Raw genomic sequence first — 20,205 nt, 5'->3', positions numbered from 1 at the left:
GAGCCGGCACCGCTCCCCGCCGCAGCGCAGGGGGTTTTCTCCGCCGCCGACCCTCCGCCGCCGCAGGAGAGGAGCCGCAGGGCGGAGGCGCGGCCCCGGCCGCGGAGAGGCCGCGCCACCGCCGGCAGTAGCCGGCTGCCCCGGATCCAGTCCCAGCCGTGGCTTCCTGCTCCCGCCCCGCCTCACCATAGAGATGACAGGCGCGGCGTGGGCCGCGGGGCCTGCCGGGAAGGGAGCGGCGTGCCTCGGCCTCGCAGCTTAACCGGCCGGCGGCGGCACCGAGCCTGCGGGAGCGCGCGGGCCGCCGCCATGTCGGGAGGGAGCAGCGCTGGCGAGTGGTGCCTCATGGAGAGCGACCCGGGCGTCTTCACAGAGCTCATCAAGGGCTTCGGTGAGGGAGAAGCGGGGGCCGCGCTGCTGGGCAGGTGGTGGGGCTCAGACCGCGGCCCCACTGGTGGCTGCGGCAGTTCCCGGGGGGGTGCAAGACCGGCCCGCCCGCCGCGTCTAGCGGGGCGCTGCCCGGCTTCCTGGCGAAGGGCGCGGGGCGCCGGCGGGCTGAGCCTGGCCGTGGCGTGGCTGCGGCCCGGCCGGGTGGGGAAGGGGAGGTGGGACGCGGGAGGCCCGGACCGAGGTCCGGCGCGCCCCGCCTGCCCGCGCCGGCGGAGTGAGCGCTGCCGCAGGGGTGCGGGAGTGCCGCGAAACGTGCTGCCGTGGAGGCCGGCAGCGTGGCGGTAAACGGTGGCGAGCGGGAATGAACGTGTCTCTTGTGACCTCTGCGCGGCTCTCCCGGCCCGGGGCCGTGCTCGCAGCGCCGAGCGCTTCCCGCTCTGCAGCGCCGTGCTTCCCCGGCAGCCTGCGCACGTATTCACCGCAGGCAGCGGCCGGCCCCTCGGCTGAGGGGGGCTGTGAGGGCCCCGAGCCCCGGCCGCCGCGCCGGGCTGCCCCGCCGCGGCCCAGGTGTTCCCGGTTTCAGGGCGGCGGGTGCCCAGTCGCAGGGCGGGCTGTGCAGCGGAGCCCCTGCTATCGCCCGGGGCACATGAACGCTTCTGCCGGAGAGCTCGGTAAGCGCATGCCGCGTAGGGGAGAATACCGGCGTTTGCAAAGGGCCAGAGGGGTGTTCGGGTGGCGTGCCAGCCGACCTGGCTGCAGAGCCTCCAGGAGGGAGGACGTTACGGGAAAGGGCTGTGACCAAGCTGAGCTGTGGTGCTTGGCAGTAGGCTGGGTAGCCTGCGAGGGGCTGCTTTGGCTTTTAGAATATTGACTTTTATGTTGAATTGCATTTCATTTCTTTGGCACTACTGTGATTGTAGGGTTATAACAACAGATAAGTCTACACAGGGTTTTGGCTGAAGAAGCAAAATGATTTTGTGCTAGGTTACGTTGACTTATAATTTCTGTCACATCTTTTTCTCACAGGTGAGGTCCAGGCATGCTTCTCCTTTTGTGTTTCTATTTAACTAATAGACTAATTTTCCACATACTAAGTATTTGAACTTTTCGGCTCTGTCTTATGCAAGCGTCTTGCTTGAGTGTATTGTTTACAGTATTTTCAGTCTACTACCATGGGTCTTTCTCTGGAGAGAGATATTTTAAGTTCTGCTTTGGACTAGCTGACAATGATGTTTAAAAACAGTATTATTTTCAGTTGAGCAAAGGACATGACGTGACCCAAGATATGTTGATCTCCTCTGCTTCTTTCACGTGTCTGTCTTTATTGGCTGCGTCCTGTTTAAATCGGGTGGTTGAAGAAACCTGTATCTTTCCTTGTTTCAGGTTGTAGAGGAGCACAAGTTGAAGAAATATGGAGTTTGGAACCAGAGAACTTTGAAAAATTGAAGTAAAGCATTTTTCTAATCTGCATGTTTTTATTCACATTTGTCTGAAGTTGCTGAAAGAATGTGTACGAAACTCAGGTGTTTTTTTGGTGATGGTTGGGGTTTTTTTCTTCAGTTTTCACAGAAATTCATTAGGATTTTGATTTAATTGAATACCTAGCAGTTTAATTGCTTTTTATTAATGCCTTGGTACTTAATCTAGCTTTTTTGGTTTTGGAAAGATGCTAATAGGAGCTAGAATGTGAAAATAGATTTCTAATGATTTTGGCATTGGCTTGCATTATATCCTTTGACAAATTCTTTGACAAACTTCTGTTCCTTGCTTCATCTCCCTTCTTCCTCATGTAACATGATATTGCATCTGTTGCCTTGAATAAATTAATTTACTGTCCTTGCGTACTTTTGTAACTCGTTTTTCCTGCAGAACCACTTCCATATGTATGTGAAGGCAAATAGTTTTGTTATAACTGAGGAAGACTGATATATAGAACAATTCTGCCCTCATTAGGCAATATTAATTCTTTTACCATTTTGTCCGTGATGCGTTATGTGTTGTCCATGTTCACATAAAAGATTTTAAGAGGAAAATGTCATCTAACCCAGACCATACTCTGTTCCAGTGCAGATATCCTACAGTTGTATAGTTAATCTTTCAGAAGGTGTAGCAATTAGTACAGAAGATGTAGTTTTACAATTTTTATCTGACTGAAGATACTTGACAAGTGACACCTGAATGGCAGAAATGTTACTTGAGAAGTGGTTTATTTGCTGCCTGCACTATGTATTTCATATGATACTTCATCAGAACGTAACCTGTTTTGTTCATAAAGTAACAGCTTTGCTTGCTTGTACTGTCAGCTGTATATCTTTCTAGTCTTGAGTGATGGCCAGCTTCCTTCCAACGCACACGTACAATATTTTAAATAAACACGAAGAGTTAAAGAATATAATAACACATAGCATTTTTCAAATTCCCTCAGCGGACCCACTGTTTAAAAAGACATCTCAGACTTCTGGTCAGAGCTTAGGAAGAGTTTCTTAGGCAGTACAGTAGTATGTTTACCTTTTGTAGATAAACCTTTTGTGATGTCTTTGTGGCGATGACTTTGAATTCAGGTTGATATGATGAATAAGTTTGTGCTCTAATGTGGCTGTAGATTTTGTAAGAATTCTTTAGTAATAAATTTTTGTTTTGTGGGAATACTAAATGCAGTGCAACATGCAGTAAAAGCTGTTTACTGTGCAAGACATGCAGTCTGAAAAGCAAGACACAAGTTTAGTAGGAAACTGGATTTCTCTTGCTTCTCAGAGAGATAACTCAAAGCATGAAGTTTCACAAGAGCTTCTCTTTGAATATTTCATTTATGCCTAAAAGGATTACCAAAACTTAAGTTCCAGCTCTTGTATATGATTGACAAATGTCTTGATAGCTGTGTATCAGTAACAAATTCAAATGAGTGTTGTGAAACTGTGGTAGTTAACAGTAAACAGGAAAACTGGTCCTGACTTAACGAAAATTACTGACTAAGTGCTAATTCAGATTGGGATTGTTTAGCATATATGGAAAGAAGCCTGAAGTATGTTCTTCCTAATTAAAAGACCATATCTGAAAACTTCAGTGCAAGTTCCCTATGTTTAGAAAGAAATAATTAACAGAATTACTGTACCAGCATACAGTTAAATTATCATAGAGATTTCTGGCTTTGATATTTTTCATCAGTACAAGTGATTTATTTTTTTCCTATCAATTTTATTTTTTAGGCCAGTACATGGGCTGATTTTCCTCTTCAAGTGGCAGCCTGGAGAGGAACCAGCAGGTTCTGTTGTTCAGGATTCCAGACTGGATACAATATTTTTTGCTAAACAGGTATGGCAAGTTGAGTATTTTTCTTAGATGTGTCATGAAACATAGCTTTTGGTACCAAAAAATAAACTTTTTGTTAATATGTACACAAAAATTGACATTTTACAAGGTGAAATAACTTTAACAAATTCTCTGAGAGTAGGAACAGTGTATTAAAAGATGATTAACAAAGCAGATCAGATTGCTCTGTCAAGTCAGACAAAAATATCATTAGGTATGGAAAAGTAAAGCTTTTATTTATTTGTCAGCCCTCTCCTATAAGAGTAACTAACTCTTCTGTGCAGTAAAGAATTACTTGGTAAATGCTCTCAGCGGAATGAGCAAATTATTTTTTTGAAACCACTTTCAACAAATTCTAGGAAGAAATGTTTATTTTGGTCCAGTTTTTATTTCTTATGTTTCTCAAATGCTCTGCAGCCAGGGCAGTATAACTCTAGGATAATACTTTCCTTTAAGAGTTTGCATACCATTTTGGCATGGAAGTTTTAAGTATTTAAATCAGAATGGTGAGTTTAAATTAGAAATTACAGGAAACATTGTTTTTGCTAATGTAATCCATTGTGTTTTATTAAATACTGAGTAGTACTGAAATTTTGTGTTAGCTTTGACAGGCTGCTGTGCATATTGTTTGCAAGTAAGAAAAGCAAGAGAAAGTAACCAGAATGAAAGTAGGATTATGCAATAAATGTTTTTAGATCTTTTTCAAGACCTGCTTCTCACACTGATAAACGTAACAGTCCAAACAAGAAGTGTAATGCTACATGTGTTAATTACAAAGCATTCATATCAAAGGGCAAATTATTAGGCTTTCTGTGAAGACTGACACATAGTCTAGTTTTTGTTTGGGGTTTTTTTGTTTTATGGTTTTTGGTTTCTTTGGGTTTTTTCCACAAATACAGAAGTGTTTTGTATGTCATTTTCAGGATATAAAGAAGTCTCCACACACTTCTAGCTAAAAGTATAGAAATATGGAAAACAATGGAAACAGATGTATCTATAGCTCTCCTGGCTACACGCATCTCTGTTGCGCAGATAATCATCTTTGATTTGTTTCTTTTGTAATCACCTTGCTGTGACCATGCTATTGTGGATAACTTTATTCCTTGGTCTTTTTTAATACTGTTTTCTTCATTCTTCTCCTGCTGCAGCTCTTGACTCCTGCCAAGCAGTGTCCACCATTCTTATGATACAGTGATCAGCAGCAGTTTGCCAAATGTATTTATAGGTTGATAGGTCTGATAGACACTGGTTTAGGTTGTGATTTCTACCTAATCAAACATACTGTTAGTGATCAGTAGGTTGTGGCTACAGAATAGCCTTGATGCAAAGAACCTCCGGGAAACTCCTTGATACTATAACTCTCAAAGGGTAGTTACATGGCAGGAGGAGATTACTCTGATATGAATCTAGAGAGGTTTTTTTTAAGATGAAAGCAGATTTACCTTCATTCAAGGGATTTCATCTTTCTTGTTTCCTGTGAGTAGATGAGGTTCTCCCAGAATTGTTGTTCTTGTGGGTGCTGAAAAGTTTCAAAGCATTTGTCTGCTTGCTCCTCTTCTTTTGCTTTTTTTTTATTTTCCCCCTTCTCCACTTTCCTTTTTGAAGCATGACACTGTTTAAAAGGAAGTAGCTAAGAGGAGCTTTGTTGAGCTTTAAGTTGGGATTGCAGAATGTACATCAGAAAATTTGGATAATGTTAGCCTTGCTGACAAAAGCAGAAAATTAAAGGCTAACAGTGAAAAGTCTTCTTTATTTTGTAGCTTTCTTTGAAGCATTCATATTTTAGTGTTTTCTTAAGCCTCAAACCTCTTTGTGGAAGTGTAGGAACTTTCTAATCTTCCCCCTCCTTCACCTGCTGCCTTTAAGGAGGGCATCCTGGAGTGACTCTAAGAAGTCATTAATTTCAGCATGAAAAGCGATTTCTAGGAGTGTTCACTATGGTAACATAGTAGTACCTAGTTATGCCACTTGATGGCATGGGATATATGTTTCAAAAGTAACTTGGAAAGAGTTTAAAATTATATCTTCTTCATGGTTTAGTATTGTCTGTTAGTCAAGTGCAGTGGCTTAGCAAAAACAAAGCATTTTTTGTAAACATATATATGCTTGTGTTTCATGTCAGTTCAGTTTTGCCTGGACTGAGATATTGTGACTGCACAACTAGTGAAATAGTCACAAAGAAATGAAATTAAAAGTCAACAGATCAATGGAAGAAACTGATTTTGATATTTTGGGGTGATTTGTAATACCAGTTTAGCTCTGGTGACTTTCATATTGGAGGAAGTTAGCCTTAGTTGGAGATCCAACTTGACAAGCTATGTTTTGAGGACTGATGAGTGTTTTCTCAAGCAAATGGCTGATCTGATGATTTGTTGATGATGAGGGCAGGATGTCTTGGTCCTCCCAACCTGTCTCCTTTCAACTTCATGGTTCTCTTCCTCTCTTACAATGGCTCAGCTGCTCATTGAACTCCCATGAGCCAGTGCAGCTCATCAGCCAGCAGTTTTTGTTGATTCTCTGTATATTATTTTCTGGGCTGGTCTTCTGCCACATTATGAGATGTATTTGTTCAGGGAGTCTGTACAGGCCAAAGCTGGTAAAAGGTAAGTGAGAGGGAACAGGAGTTTCCTTATAGTTGTGCTGAGGTTATTGTATTTTTTGAAACCGCAGTCTGTGAATCCTTCTGAGTCACCCAGGAGCACAAAGGAAGACAAGCATTAATATTAAATATTTCTATTGTAAAATAACAACTCCTCCCAGCTATCATGCAGCTGGACTCGTGTGCCCTTTTTATTTTCTCTATGCATGTTTTAAGTCCGATTTTATGGTGACTTTGAGGATGGGGTTTTGTTATATTTCAAGAATCTTTTTCAGATGTCAAGACTTCTTTTTTCTTAGTTACAAAAGTGATGAGTAAAATAACCGTATGTTCATTTGTAGGCTGGAACCCCAGAACAAATAGATTTGTTTTCTGGGTTAGCAGAATTTTTATGACATTTAAGATTATTGGTCTGTTGATCTGTATCTTCAAAAATGACATGACACTGGAGCCCTAAAAATCTCAAGAAGTCTTTGGCTCTCTTTCCTTTCCCATACATTTTCTCCTTTTAAATACTACCATCTAAAGAGAACTGGTCCAGTTCATTTTACTGCAGGGATGTTTTAAAGTGTCATTCTGAATCCTGTATGAGCAAGACTAAGTAACTGATAATATGTAACAACAATTTAGTATGGGAAGTAAATGGTGCTATTACAGCATGGCTCCGTTTCTGTTCAATTTTAATTAAATGTTCCATCTTAAAAATTGTTTCATTTTGTGGGGGGGAAACTTTAGTTAGATGTAAAAGGCTACAGCTCTCAAAATGTGTCTAGCAAAACGTCTTTAAAATTGCATTAGGAAATTTAGATAAGAAGCTTGTGCATGTTCACATTTTACTCATACCCACTTTCATAGCAATGTTGTAGTTGAATTCCAAATGACAACTAGATCTTGTTCAAAGCTAAATTACGAGCATGTTGGGGGGGTTGAATTTTAAAGTCTGTCTAATATGCATGCATATTAAAGGATTTTTTTTGAATGGTCACTTTTATGTACACTCATGTTAAATTTGGCCTCCCTGTTATGCCTAGGTATGATTTGGTCCTCTATTTGAGGCCACAGAACTCTGGATGATCTTACATACCCTTTGAGCTAGGATACCTAGGCACAATGAGGTGAGTTAAGGATACAATTTCAGCCTTAACTCTGAATTTCCTGATTTCTGTGTTGCTTAAATAGGACCTTGCTGTTATTTTTACACACATGGCTACATGTGTGTGCTACATACAGTGGCTACATGATTGTACCACTCAACGTATTCAGCTATCTTCAGCACTGTTTTGAATAGCTAAATTCTGTGCTGATCACTGCAGAAGTGGAAGTGTCTCGTGACAAAAAAGAATGCCATTGTTGCAGACTTATGTACTAAAATTTTTTAGTTTAATAACCTCTTTGGGTTTTATTACTGAAGTATTGGTATCATGCCTTTGTTTTGTGCCATATATTTATTTTATGCTGCATTGTGATGATAGAACATTACAATTGTAATAATAAAACGCTAACTTCATTAATTGGGAATAAAATCTATATACCTTCAGAAGGAGGATCTTCTAAATGATACTGTTAATAACAAAACATTGGTCTTTAATTATCTTTGTGCCACTGATGGAAGCATATTGTATGTATTTTTTTAACATTGCCAATACTTCAGTTGATTTCAAACTCAAAATTTTTGACATTTTCAGGTTTGGTAACATTAAGATAGACCGGATATCCGTGTTAAAGCTAAACTTGGGATAACAGATAAGTTAGAAGAAGTAAAATGAACTTGCAACATATCTAGTCAAAGTCAGAAACAGATTTTCAGTAATTTAATATAACTATAGGAAGATTATATCTTTATTCCAAAGGAATAAAAATAAATAAATAAAAATAAATAAAATTAGATAGGGTTTTTAAACAATATTAAGTTTTGAAACTGTCCTAATGCTGAGTTTTTCATGTTGAGCTTTGTAAAGCCAACTGTTCTGTAACATTGGGGTGCTTCGTAAGCGAACCCCAGAAGACTTGCTGATTATACTACCAATTGCAGCACAGGGTTGTCCACAGCTTTTTGAAAAACAAAATCATAATCCATCAGAAAGAGGATGTGAGTCAAGAACTTAGTGTTTCAGCCTTAAGTTGATCCACAAACCGGCATTGGATCCTTAGGGATAGGTGTATGGTTATGAAGCTACACATCATAATTGAAGAATGTGCCAGAGTAGCTTATTCAAGTGGTTCCTGTGTTTGTTTGAAGGTAAGCTTCACTTGGTGATATGACAATCTTCTCAGTTTTTCTGAGATCATCTCACTAATGTGCATGTATATCTGCATATGTTATTGTTTTTTTCAAATATTAAATACACATGGTAGCTTTGCTAGCAAAATCTTTCAAATATGGGTGTCTGCTTTAAGTTGGAGTCCTGAATATTGATCAATCAAATATCTCACCAGGACTTCCTGGACAGAATTACACAGGCAAATATTGGGATTTCTGGACAAATACAGAAAATCCTCTTAAGCTTTCTCAAGTCAAAATAAAAATCTTTCTGGACAACCTGCATATATTGTGATGCTATGTAAATGCAGAAAATGTTTTCTGCCAATGCTGAGATACCTTAAGTAAGAGATACCCATCTACCCTAATTTCCAATGCATCCTGACCAATTTCTCTCTCAAAGGACTCACTAGCTTGTGTGTATAGCAGTGCTGGACTGGCTGTATGCATTTATAGGACACTGTGCCCATGTGACAAATAAAGCTTGCACTCATCTACATTTGGTACTGCAATCACCTCCTCCTCACTCTGTGCTCTTTACCCTACCCATGATCTACCACTAGCTAGGTACTTCCTTCTTCCGTCTTGGTGGTTCTCTCATGTCATCTAGCTCCAGGAGTACACTGTCTTTTTATGCATATCACTTGCTTCCATTCCTCTGCTACAGGATTATTCTTGCTACCTTTTCCTTACCTCCTGCCTCTCGCTTTCTGAAGAGTGTTAGTAGTTCTATAACGTATTTCCATTTCAACAGCTGGGGGGGGCACCGGTCTAAGATCTACATCTGTTGTGTATTGTTTTCTAGCAGTAAGACAAGATTGTTTAGCTTGGTCCTTATATATTTAAACAGACTCCTCTCATATTGTAGTTGGAATACAAAAAATATATTTATGCTGAAAGGCAAATACTTGATAAGGCCACAAATTCCCTGCTGAGTTTAATTTTTCCTCCTATTTTTGCTGTTGTTAAAGCTTCTGTATCCAGCTGGTCCAACATAGTTTCTGTGTTGATCTTGCCTCTAGGCACAAAATCTCTCTTAATTTCCCTTCCCTTTTTTGAAGCCATTATTGAGTTAGCGGTCTGCCAGAGCAGCGGATTGTTCCATCTTAATGTTTCACTAAAAATAGTTACCACTTAGTGCTGTCTCTCCCTATAATGTCCTGTATTAGTTATCATTTAACAAGTGCAGTTTGCAGTAGTGACCCTCCCTTCATTGTAATAGCACTGTTCTAACAGTTCTTCACCACAGGTCTCTCTACCTTCTTTCTCCTTCGGCTTAGTTACAATGTTTGTAACCACTGCTTCAGGTTAGCTCACTCTAATCCACTTGGGATCTTCCTGCTTTCATCCTAGTACTACTTTTACAACTGTCTCTGATATAATTCCCTAGTCATATCTCAGAGAATATTTAGTTCTTGATTTCTTTTCCTATGTTATAGTAGTAATTCTCTCAAATTATGTCATTCTAGTAGTCTGTGGTTTTTAATTTTTCTTCTGCTGTTCATTATTTCACCGCCCTTGATGGATTTTCCTTCTATGTCCTTTACTTTGTGATTATGTGAACTCTAGCCTTTAGCTTGTTTGAGTTCCAGTTGCTGTAATCTGTTCTACGTGTGTAGTTGATGACCTTGATTACCATTTAAGTCAGATAGATTATATTTTTCTTAAATGAAGAAGTGCTTTCTTACTACTTTATCATCTGCACTATATAGACATAATCTGAACTGAGAACACCCTGAAGTATAGAAACTGAATGTACGATGTGGCTTATAGTATTAACATAGGCCTTCCTTTGTTAGGGACTAGCTTTGATTGTAAAACCAGTTGGTTGTTTTTCCTTTTTTTCTTTTCTTTCTTCTTTCTTGTTGGAAGTGGTTTCGCCTTCACAGCCCTGAACTAATTTTCATTTTTTTAATATAAAATCAACATTCTTTCTCCTGGTCCTAAGGTTTAAGTAGCATTTTCAATTGCAAAATAGTCTTATAGACTGAAGGTACGTGATTTTTCCTAGCCTATATCTCTGAGGAAAAAAACTGCTAATGTGAAGTCTTTCTTGTATTATGGCCTTATACCATTTGATTACTGTGCTTTTAATTAGATCTCATAATATTTAATAATCCTTGTAGTCTGTCTCTTTCTTTAAATACTGTATTTTAGTTTGGATATTACTAAGCAACATTAAAGACATGGCTGTAATATGAAGGGGTTTGTTTATATTTTCTAAAAATTGAATGTTTAATGCTTAAGTCTAAGGAACAGTGTCGCACAAACCAGTAACTTAAATGTTAGGTTGAAAAAGATAGGTATATTCCAAATTAAGAAACAAGTGAAAAATCTAAAATTTCATATGGTTTATTATTCAGCAAACTATCTTTTAGAAAATCTTTACATCTTGGAATATATCTAAATTTTATTAGTTTATCCCTAGGATATTAGAAATTTTTTGTCTAACACAACCTTTTTATAAAAACTCTAGGTTCCATAATGTGCTTTATTGCCTCAAATTAATTTTTTTTTTTTTTGAGCTCCTACTGCTGGTAGGAATCCTGATTACTTGAAGGATGTTGTCTTTGGGAGAGTTGACTTTTTTTTAAGACCATAGATGTAATAATGTAATTTGGGCAGCTTGCTTTGAATAGTACTTTATTTGTTTTTCCACTGAGATCAGAGGGTTCTTGTATTTCTTCTATGTCTTTTATTAATCACTTTAAGGGAGGTGGTGAGGCAGTTTGACAGGCAGAATGACAGTTTCTAACTAGAGGTGTGAAATATCAGTTTTATCAATGAATTGTATATGACAGCCATCCAGCATTCTTTTTATTAGACTCCTACAGCAAAGGCTTTTCTGTGGCTACTCAGACTAGATTTGCTGCCTGTTTCAGAGTGAAGCTCTAATGTGGATCAGCATAGAAAGTGTGTGTTTGTAATGAGAAATGTTGCCCAGCTAAATAAAATTTTTATCACCAGTACTGAACAAATTCTCAATGCTTTCTTTCTAGGTAATTAATAATGCTTGTGCTACTCAAGCCATAGTAAGTGTGCTATTAAATTGTGCTCATCAAGATATCCATCTAGGAGAGACTTTGTCAGAATTTAAAGAATTTTCACAAAGTTTTGATGCTGCGGTAAGTGCCTACTATTTTCTGTATTTTAAGTATTATAGTGTTATATCTACGTTGGCTTACAACTTAATTTTGTTACTTTCAGATGAAAGGTTTGGCACTAAGCAACTCCGAAGTGATTCGGCAAGTTCACAACAGTTTTGCCAGGTAACACATGTTTTAAATCTAGGCAAAATTTGAGCAAATTCTTTTTCATCTCAGATTTTTTTTTTAAATTTTCTTTGCAGACAACAGATGTTTGAATTTGATGCAAAGTCTACAGCAAAAGAAGAAGATGCATTTCACTTCGTAAGCTATGTTCCTGTTAATGGACGGCTATATGAACTAGATGGCTTAAGAGAAGGACCAATTGATTTAGGTAATATTTTATATTTTGTCTGAACATCCTTCATTTTAACAATAGCTTATTGCAACAAATTGGTTGTATGTTATAGGATCAAACCAAGTTACTTATTATAATAAAGCATATCCTTAAAGTTTTCTTAACGTGCTATTCAGGCTCGTACTTCTTTGCAGTCATTTATCTTTGTTGGTCTGAAAATACAATTTTCTTCCTGCTTCCTCCACGTTTCTAATTCTCTCTCCTTTCATTCAGTAATCAAATGAACAGGCCATGCAATCCAGTGGGCTTCTAATACCTTAATAGTCTTGTTGCAAGAGAGAAGTTTACATAACCCACTTCTTGTGGATGTTTGCTCTCCTTACCTGAGGAAATTTGTTGTTGTTCTGAGCTGTCTCTAACAACCTGGTAAAACTATGTAATCTTTTTGGCTTTCCTTACCGATAGCGTGCAATTCCTTTTGCTAATATTTTCCCCCACGTCTTCCTTTTTGTGGTACTGCCACCCAAGACAATTCCCATGTCATGTTTTCAAAGCTATTTTTTTTTCCAGGTTGATTATAAACTATTTATTTTATTGTTTTTTCTGTGAGAGCATGTATATAGTTGACTCCATATGCTTTTTATACATTATGTAGCTGGTGTTTACACACTGACCTCTTCTTAGATAGCAAATATTTTCCCAATGGTTTAAAAAAGAATAGCTACTTTTAGCATAGTTTTCTTCTTTGTAAGACTTGTTCCTGTTTTGTGTCTTGTAATCTTTCTTAACTTACAGTATGTGTGCAATCTTGTGTCTTGAAAAGCTCTACAGTGCCTATCATGTGTCTGCATTTTCTTTTGAGTCTGGTATAATCTCAGTATGTTCCACACTACATTTCCAGAGTGTTTTCCCCATTTTCTTGACAGTTGTATGTATTTTTAGGCTGAGGAATAGCTTGCTGCTAAATCTCATCTTTAGTCTGGCTAGAGAGACTATACAGTCTGCAGACCTACCAGTAACATAACTTTTATAGTCACAAGATCATGAGTCTCTTCATTTGCTTTAAGGTCTTGAAATTGTTAAAGAGGCATTATCAACTTACAAAATCACCTTTACTTATTCTCTCTTTTATCTTAAAATCATGTTATCTATCATATATCCTTTTATATATTTTCTGTGTCTGACTTTTTAGTATTGTATTGCATCTACATAGTATTAACTCTTTATTTTGTCGAAATGGAATGGCTGTAACTATCCATACTTTTTTCTTTTGCTGTCTGCTTGCGTGTTGTCATACCAACTAATTTCTCTTGTCATAAAAATTGTACACAACATACTTCACCCCCCATTGTTTCTTGTTATCAACAAAATAAACATTAGATGCTTATGCCCTTAAAATTTAGTTTTGCTCTGTTTTGGCCAGTACGTTATCTAAATATTGTTATTAAAAAATGTGCCTTCCACCTCCTAAAAAAAAAAAAAAAACACCTGAGTAATTTGAGACTGCAGTTGCCAAGGGAGGACTTGTTACATACTCTGTAACTGCTGCATAAGCCTGAATTATACAAGTTTTGAATTTGCCATAAGTTTTGCAAAGAAGATTAATTATTTTTCTTTGTGTTTTTTTCCCTAGGTGCATGCAATCAAGATGACTGGATCAGTGCTGTACGGCCTGTCATAGAGAAACGTATACAAAAGTAAATGGTCATGATGCTTTTAAAATATAACACCTTATATATGTTTAAAAATTCCTTATTCTTAATTTCCTTCAATTAAAGGCTTTCAACTGAATTTCTAAGGAATGACGCTTATGCATCATTTTTATGTGCATATCATTGTGTGACTTCAGACCCTATTGCCCAACATGAGCCAAATGTGATGATAGATAAGTCTCAAATATGCTGTGTTCCTGTATGTTTAATCAAAGTAGGTATCTGTGTAGTGAAGAGAGATCCTACTATTACTCTGAAAAAGGAAAAGCAAGATTATTAACTCTGTTAAACAGCTGTGGGTCTTTGTGAGTGAAAACTAAAAATGCCATTACCATGCATAAAGTTTGGGTGTGTGCTTATAATTAAAAATACCAGATAATAACTATATCCATACAGCTGGTATTTACAGAGAGCATGTTTTCCTTAGGTATGTGGCTTGTTTTAGAAATTTAAGCTAGAAAAACATACTATGGAAGTTCTCCTACTTCTTAGCTCTGACCCCAAACTGCAGCCCCAAATCTGTTAGAAATAAAGTTGATTTTAAGCCATTTTAGAAAATTATTTTCAAAGTCTTTTACTTGAAGACTTTCTTTGATAAGCAAAATGTTACTACCAAATAGCATTTGGAGAATTTAAACTCCGAAAGGCCTGCTAGTCTAATTGTTGAATGTACTTTTCACATTGTGTAAAAAAGTCTCCAACGTTTTCTAATAAGTAACAGTAATGAGAAAGTAAAAACTATTGTGTGCAACAGTCCTGTTCAAGTTTTGTTGTCAATTATATCATGTTTTGTTTTCTTTTTTTGGACGGTTTCGATATTTATTTTGTCTGACCACAGGCAGGAATAGTAATATCTTGGGAGAGGAGGATATTAGGAGTTGCATATTGGATAGTGCTTATCTGCAGTCTGATTTTATTTCATGGCAAGATTGGATTTGTAGCACAACTTAATTTAATATACATTTAGATATTTTTTTTTCCACAAAATGCATTCCCTTATAATGAAATCATGGAGGAGTTTTTTTGAGTTGTCATGTTAATGTTTAATTTTTAAGGTGTTTTTTTGTTCGGGTTTTTATTTTTTATTCCTCATTTAGATACAGCGAAGGTGAGATAAGGTTTAACTTGATGGCTATTGTATCTGACAGAAAGATGATATATGAGCAGAGGATTGCAGAATTACAGCAGCAACTTGCAGAGGTAGGCCATGGTATTTAAACTACTGGAGTAGTTCTCTGATAATAGTTCTGTGTATTCACTTTATTATTCACCTCCTCCTTTCCTTGCTCCAAATGGAGTATCGCTAAAAAAAACACAGGGAAGGATTACTACATACCTATCCAGCACAGTGCAGTGCTGTGTGGATGCAGTGGTGCAGCTCTGGTTAGTTCTGAGTGAGCTAATTTGAGTACTCGGTACAGTCTGACCATGTCATTGTGGCTCACTGTCTTGACTAATTTGCTGTGGTAGTGGAACTATTCTTTTCCTAGTACTTGAGCTAATCTGCTTATAACTAACTGCAGAAATTCCTTGAATGTTCCTATAACTGTAAGCAAAACGGAATATTTCTGGGATAGAAATACTCTTAAGACTTATTTTAATTTACTGCATTTTAAAAAAAAAATTTCATGTCACCCATTTAACTTTTTCTGTTTTGTGAAAGGAGGAGCCTATGGATACAGATCAAAGTAGTAATATGTTAAGTTCTATACAATCAGAAGTTGCAAAATACCAGATGTTAATTGAAGAAGAGAACCAAAAATTAAAAAGATATAAGGTATGTAGCCTTTGCTTTTCTGATGAAATTAATGGAAAAGTTGTAGGAAAAAGCCAGCTTTTATGTCTGTGGGAGGCCGTTGCAATTAATGTGAAGGAATTGGATGGGTACTAGAAAGACAGTGTTATGTAAATTAATGTTGTATTCCTGAACTTAAAAGTTAATTAAGTTTGCTTCCTTTTAGCATAAGACTTGCAAGTCAGTTTGTAATGGTCTTTGTAACTCCCTTTGTTTTGCCACTTCTTTGTATCTTTCTCACTTTAAAATATTTTTTAAGCACAGTGAGTTGTAGAGCAATTTCTTTCTAGGAGTTCTACATACCCCAGAAAGCTGATCAGCCTTTTTCTTGCTGGAGTTGCTAATTACGCTTCTGTATGTAACAATGGCCTCTTACTAAGTAGGATTTTTTGTTTGTTTTTACTAGAAGGACTTTGTGTTAGTTGTAACTCTTTTTTTTTTCCTACAAAGCTTTCATTTAAGCTCTTCCAGCTCTCATTGTCAGTAATGAAGAATGTTGATGCATCAGTTGATAATGAAGGCTAATCGGGAGATGCTGTGAACTTTGTGTATAGTTTCATTCTGTGTTTGCACATACATCTCCTAAACTGATGTATAGGTATTTGCATAGCTTTTAGTGAAGAAGCTCTCCTGGGGTACTTGAATTGTTCTTTTGTTTTGAGGGGAAAAAAAGCTGGGTAACCAAATTATGTTCTTTAATCCCTTAACCTATTTTTTGGGGGTATAGAAAGTGGCTAGATTAAAAATAAGTTTTAAAATAAAAGTTGTATATATAAAAGGATAAAGAAATGAAAGAAATGTTTTCAGTAGTTTCTAGAAGGTACAGACCAAGAGTTCAATAATTTTAATGATAATTTCAAATACGTTTCTACAGTACATGTGTTAAGTTGTAAAGCGTTACTGTTATCTGTCTCTAAAGTAGTGTCACTATATTCTGTTCCACAGCATCAGGATGCAATTCAAGAAAATATTAAAAAAAAAACCCCAAAGCATGTGCTTTACCAAGCATGAGAGTAAGCAAACAAATGAAATTGGGGGGCAAAAAACCTTAAAGTTCCTAATTGTATGTGTAAATACTGTGGAAATTGCTTAAAAGTCCACCTTTTTTTGTTAGGTATCTACTTGGGGGGTCTATGGAGGTCATTCCTCTCAGCTGAAAAATGAACAATCTCTTACCTTTCTGAAGGACTGAACCATTGTAGAAGCTGCAAAGTGTTTAGAATAACAAAAATAGTTATGCTTTTGCATTACAGAAATGTTTAAGTCTTTAGCCTAGACTGAGGCCACAACTACACAAGGGACTGTAAAAATACATAGGTTGAACTGCAATTTAATTTGAGAAAAAAGCAAATATTTTTGATAACCTGTCAGTGTTACAGCATTGGCTAAACTTTATAACCTACTTAATCATTGAGGGTTTTTTGGCTAGTATGACAAAAGACCATAAGGAGAATTTGTCCCTTAAGCAGTAAATTCATCTGGCATATACTTTCTCACCATGTGCTCAGAATTTTGTTGCTTCGACTTTTATTGCTGGCTAAAATTTAAAAAAAGAACTCCAGCTCTTGGGGTTGGGGGGGCAGGGGGGACACAAGGATGGGAAAAATCCCTATTTAGCCATATAATAATTCTGTTAATGCTTCTGATTTATTTTTAGATCGAAAATATTAGAAGAAAACATAACTACCTGCCTTTCATCATGGAATTATTAAAGACTCTAGCAGAGCACCAACAGTTAATACCATTAGTAGAAAAAGTAAGTATTTCCTAGCTGACTTTTAAGAAACAGGATATTACTGTAATTCTTCGTACCTTCTACTTAAAATTAAAAATGCAGTCAAATATCTTGGACGCATAAATGGCATGGGTTTATTTAAACCATGACATTTGGATATATTGCTAGTTTACCTGATAGTCCCTTGCAGTTCTCGTTGGAATTGTGCCAACTTTGCACTATTATGCAAAGGCAAACTGTATCTCCCCTTTGATAACCTAAACAAATTTTTCTAATGGTGATATAGGAAGAGGCAATTCAATATTGGCTAAATGATCACATTAACAGGGCATAAGATGCTATAATACAAGAGATACACGGTTTGGGCTTTTCTACATGGGAAATTAAAAGTCCTATTAAAACTGTGATGTGTGGCTCCAGTTAGTATGTGGTAGAGTTCCCCGTACTATCTTGATATCCCTTTTTGAACTGAAGATTGTTTAAATGTATACATACACAGACGTGTTATGTACAAGATTGATCCCTTTTGCCAACCTGGACTCTTCATACTCAGTTTTGTTGCTTTATCTAGCTGCCAACACTAGATGGCAACCTTCGCACAGAGGTTCTGGTAGTTCAGATGGCTTGATATTTGTTCTCTTCATTTTCTCTGTTCTTAAACTGGTTCACTGGCTCATTGTTTTCACCTCTTTAAGGTGTCTAGCTATTAACAATGATTTACTATTAAGGGTTGTATTAAGGCTTGTTTATTAAAGTGTGTCTGTCACTTTGGCAAGGTTATTCAACTGTACGACTAGTCAAGTACTTGAATTGTAATAAGATCAGTGCTGGCTTGCATACCTACTCATGTGCCGTAGACAGTATCCCTAATTTTGAACTTGCACTGAAAAAGGTTCGCTATATTATTATAATGAAAAAAGAGCTAAATATTAATTAACAAGTACGTTCTTTAGCTGAATTTACTTAGGAAAGTATGTTTGCAGGCCTGTAGTTTATAAGACAGTAACTTTTGGATTCAATTTTATAATCTTTTCCATCTTTGGGTAACTTGTGGAGTTTTAATCGAGTTTCATGTTAATAGGAGTTATAAATAACACCATCAAGCTTCTTTTACAAGTAAATTTCTAGTGGACCCGAGCGGCTGGTGATAACAGATCTTAATTCTAAATCACTGAATTAGATCCAGTTCTGTTCAGTAATAAGTGGTAACAAGCAGCGGTCTGACTCAAAGGAACAAATGGTTTGTCAGAAAGGTGGCTAGTATTGCATCTGAATTGTCCCCTCTTCTTGCCTAATCTTGTTTCACTAAATTCATAAGGAAGAGAATGGTAGTACCCTGTCAATTTGAACTATCTATCAATTGATATAAGTTATATGAGAATCTGTTCTCAAATATCTTGGCAGGAACTCTTGTAGGTTTTTTCCACTCTGCTCTTTTGAAAGATCTAAAAAACTAACATCTTGGTTGCTTCAGAGTTTAATTTGTCATAACCACTGAATGCAGTGTTTTCCTGTGACATAAAATGTTTTCATTAGGAAGAGTTATTTCTGTGTTAAATGAAATGAATACCGAGGTATGAAAAATGAAGGTTAAATTATGTTTTAAAAATAGTGCTTGTTTTTTCACGTCTTCTTTTCCCCTATGGAAATTACCTAATCTTATAGTTTCTTTCTTATTATACATTTATACCTATATGTGTTCTTAAAAGGCTTTATATATGAACCTACTAAAATAGTAGTAGGATACTTCTGAAGAGTCTACATCTACATTTAAAATGCCTCTTTCTACAGCATATTTTGTTGAATGTTCGAAAATATAATGGAGTAGTCATTCAAAGCTCTGAAAAGATCTTTGTCTTATCAAAGCTTAATATCGTTTCCCTTTGTTTTCTAGGCTAAAGAAAAACAGAATGCCAAGAAAGTTCAGGAGGCCAAGTGAAGATGACTTTGCAAAATACATAAAATTATGTGTTTCTGAAACTATTTTCGTGACAACAAATAAAACTTTTCATAAACTTTAAATTTTGTCCAGCGCACGTTTGACAATTGTATCACTTTGTCTTGTACTGTATGCACGGGTCTAATTTTCTTCCTTCCCCTGCATTTTGTGCATGTAGTACTGCTAAGTAATGTTTAGGTTCTCTTGGTCAAATTCAGTATTTAACATTCTATATGATTTCTGAAAGCTTGGGAAGTGGACCTAAAAATGTGCAAGGAAAATGTACCCATTTTGTCCCACTTGAATATATGATAATGATACAAATGCCAGAGTTTAAGTATAAGCATGAGCTTTCTTTGCTCATCCCTACTAACAATTATAATACTATTCAGTTGTTCAGTGACATACCCTGTGTCTTTGTTTTTATGAAGTATGTGTCTGATTTTTTTACAAAATGGAAAAGTATGACTTTAGCTGTAGAAACACTTGCAAAGACCAATGTATAATCTCAAAAGATCTGCATTGCTTTAGTAGAAAAGATAATAAATATTCCCATTTTTATTTTGGCAAACTTTCTTCTGTGGTATTTATTATTGGATAAGGTGATTAGGATATGAATTGGAGGTCATCAGCCTTGTGACTTTGAGTATATGCATTTTAAATTTGGGTTAGAAAGAAGGCACACTATTGTTTTGGGGAGTTAATACTCTTGGATATAAAGGAGTACTGTTCTAGAGTATGTTAAATATAAGTCTTTAAAACAATGCTTCTTAATTGACCTTGGGAGGTAATTTAATATAAGAAAAAACATATATGGAAGATTCTTGTTGATAACAAGATTGTAATGGAAGATGCTTGAACTGTCTTCCATGGACCAAAGGGAATGTCTGGGGAATGGACCTCACATGGTGTCCTACCTTCTTAGTGCTGCTCATATGTGAACTATGAATAGGCAAATTGTTTTGGTAAGGATGGTAACAGGCGATTGTAACAATACATGATATTTGAATTACTGAAACACT

The 20,205-nt window shown here is 37.1% G+C and overlaps 1 protein-coding gene across 3 annotated transcripts; it reads left to right on the top strand.

The window, feature by feature from the left end:
* The first annotated feature begins 283 nt into the window (after nt 1-283).
* UCHL5 (ubiquitin C-terminal hydrolase L5) lies at nt 284-19,856 on the top strand. Of its 3 annotated transcripts, none has more exons than XM_059821615.1 (11): nt 284-391; nt 1,774-1,837; nt 3,597-3,702; nt 11,558-11,683; nt 11,766-11,827; nt 11,908-12,038; nt 13,636-13,699; nt 14,812-14,914; nt 15,381-15,491; nt 17,167-17,265; nt 19,139-19,856. In XM_059821615.1, the coding sequence occupies exons 1-11, from the start codon at nt 310-312 to the stop codon at nt 19,181-19,183; spliced, it is 993 nt and encodes a 330-aa protein (XP_059677598.1). In that variant the 5' UTR covers nt 284-309; the 3' UTR covers nt 19,184-19,856. The 3 variants fall into 3 exon arrangements, with proteins under 3 accessions (XP_059677598.1, XP_059677597.1, XP_059677600.1); XM_059821614.1 differs by having other exon boundaries at nt 15,378-15,491; XM_059821617.1 differs by lacking the exon at nt 1,774-1,837 and having other exon boundaries at nt 365-391; nt 15,378-15,491.
* The last annotated feature ends 349 nt before the right edge of the window (nt 19,857-20,205 follow it).

Source organism: Gavia stellata, chromosome 10 (genome assembly GCF_030936135.1).
Source record: "Gavia stellata isolate bGavSte3 chromosome 10, bGavSte3.hap2, whole genome shotgun sequence".
Classification (NCBI taxonomy): domain Eukaryota; kingdom Metazoa; phylum Chordata; class Aves; order Gaviiformes; family Gaviidae; genus Gavia; species Gavia stellata.
This window is presented reverse-complemented; position numbering and strand designations above follow the sequence as displayed.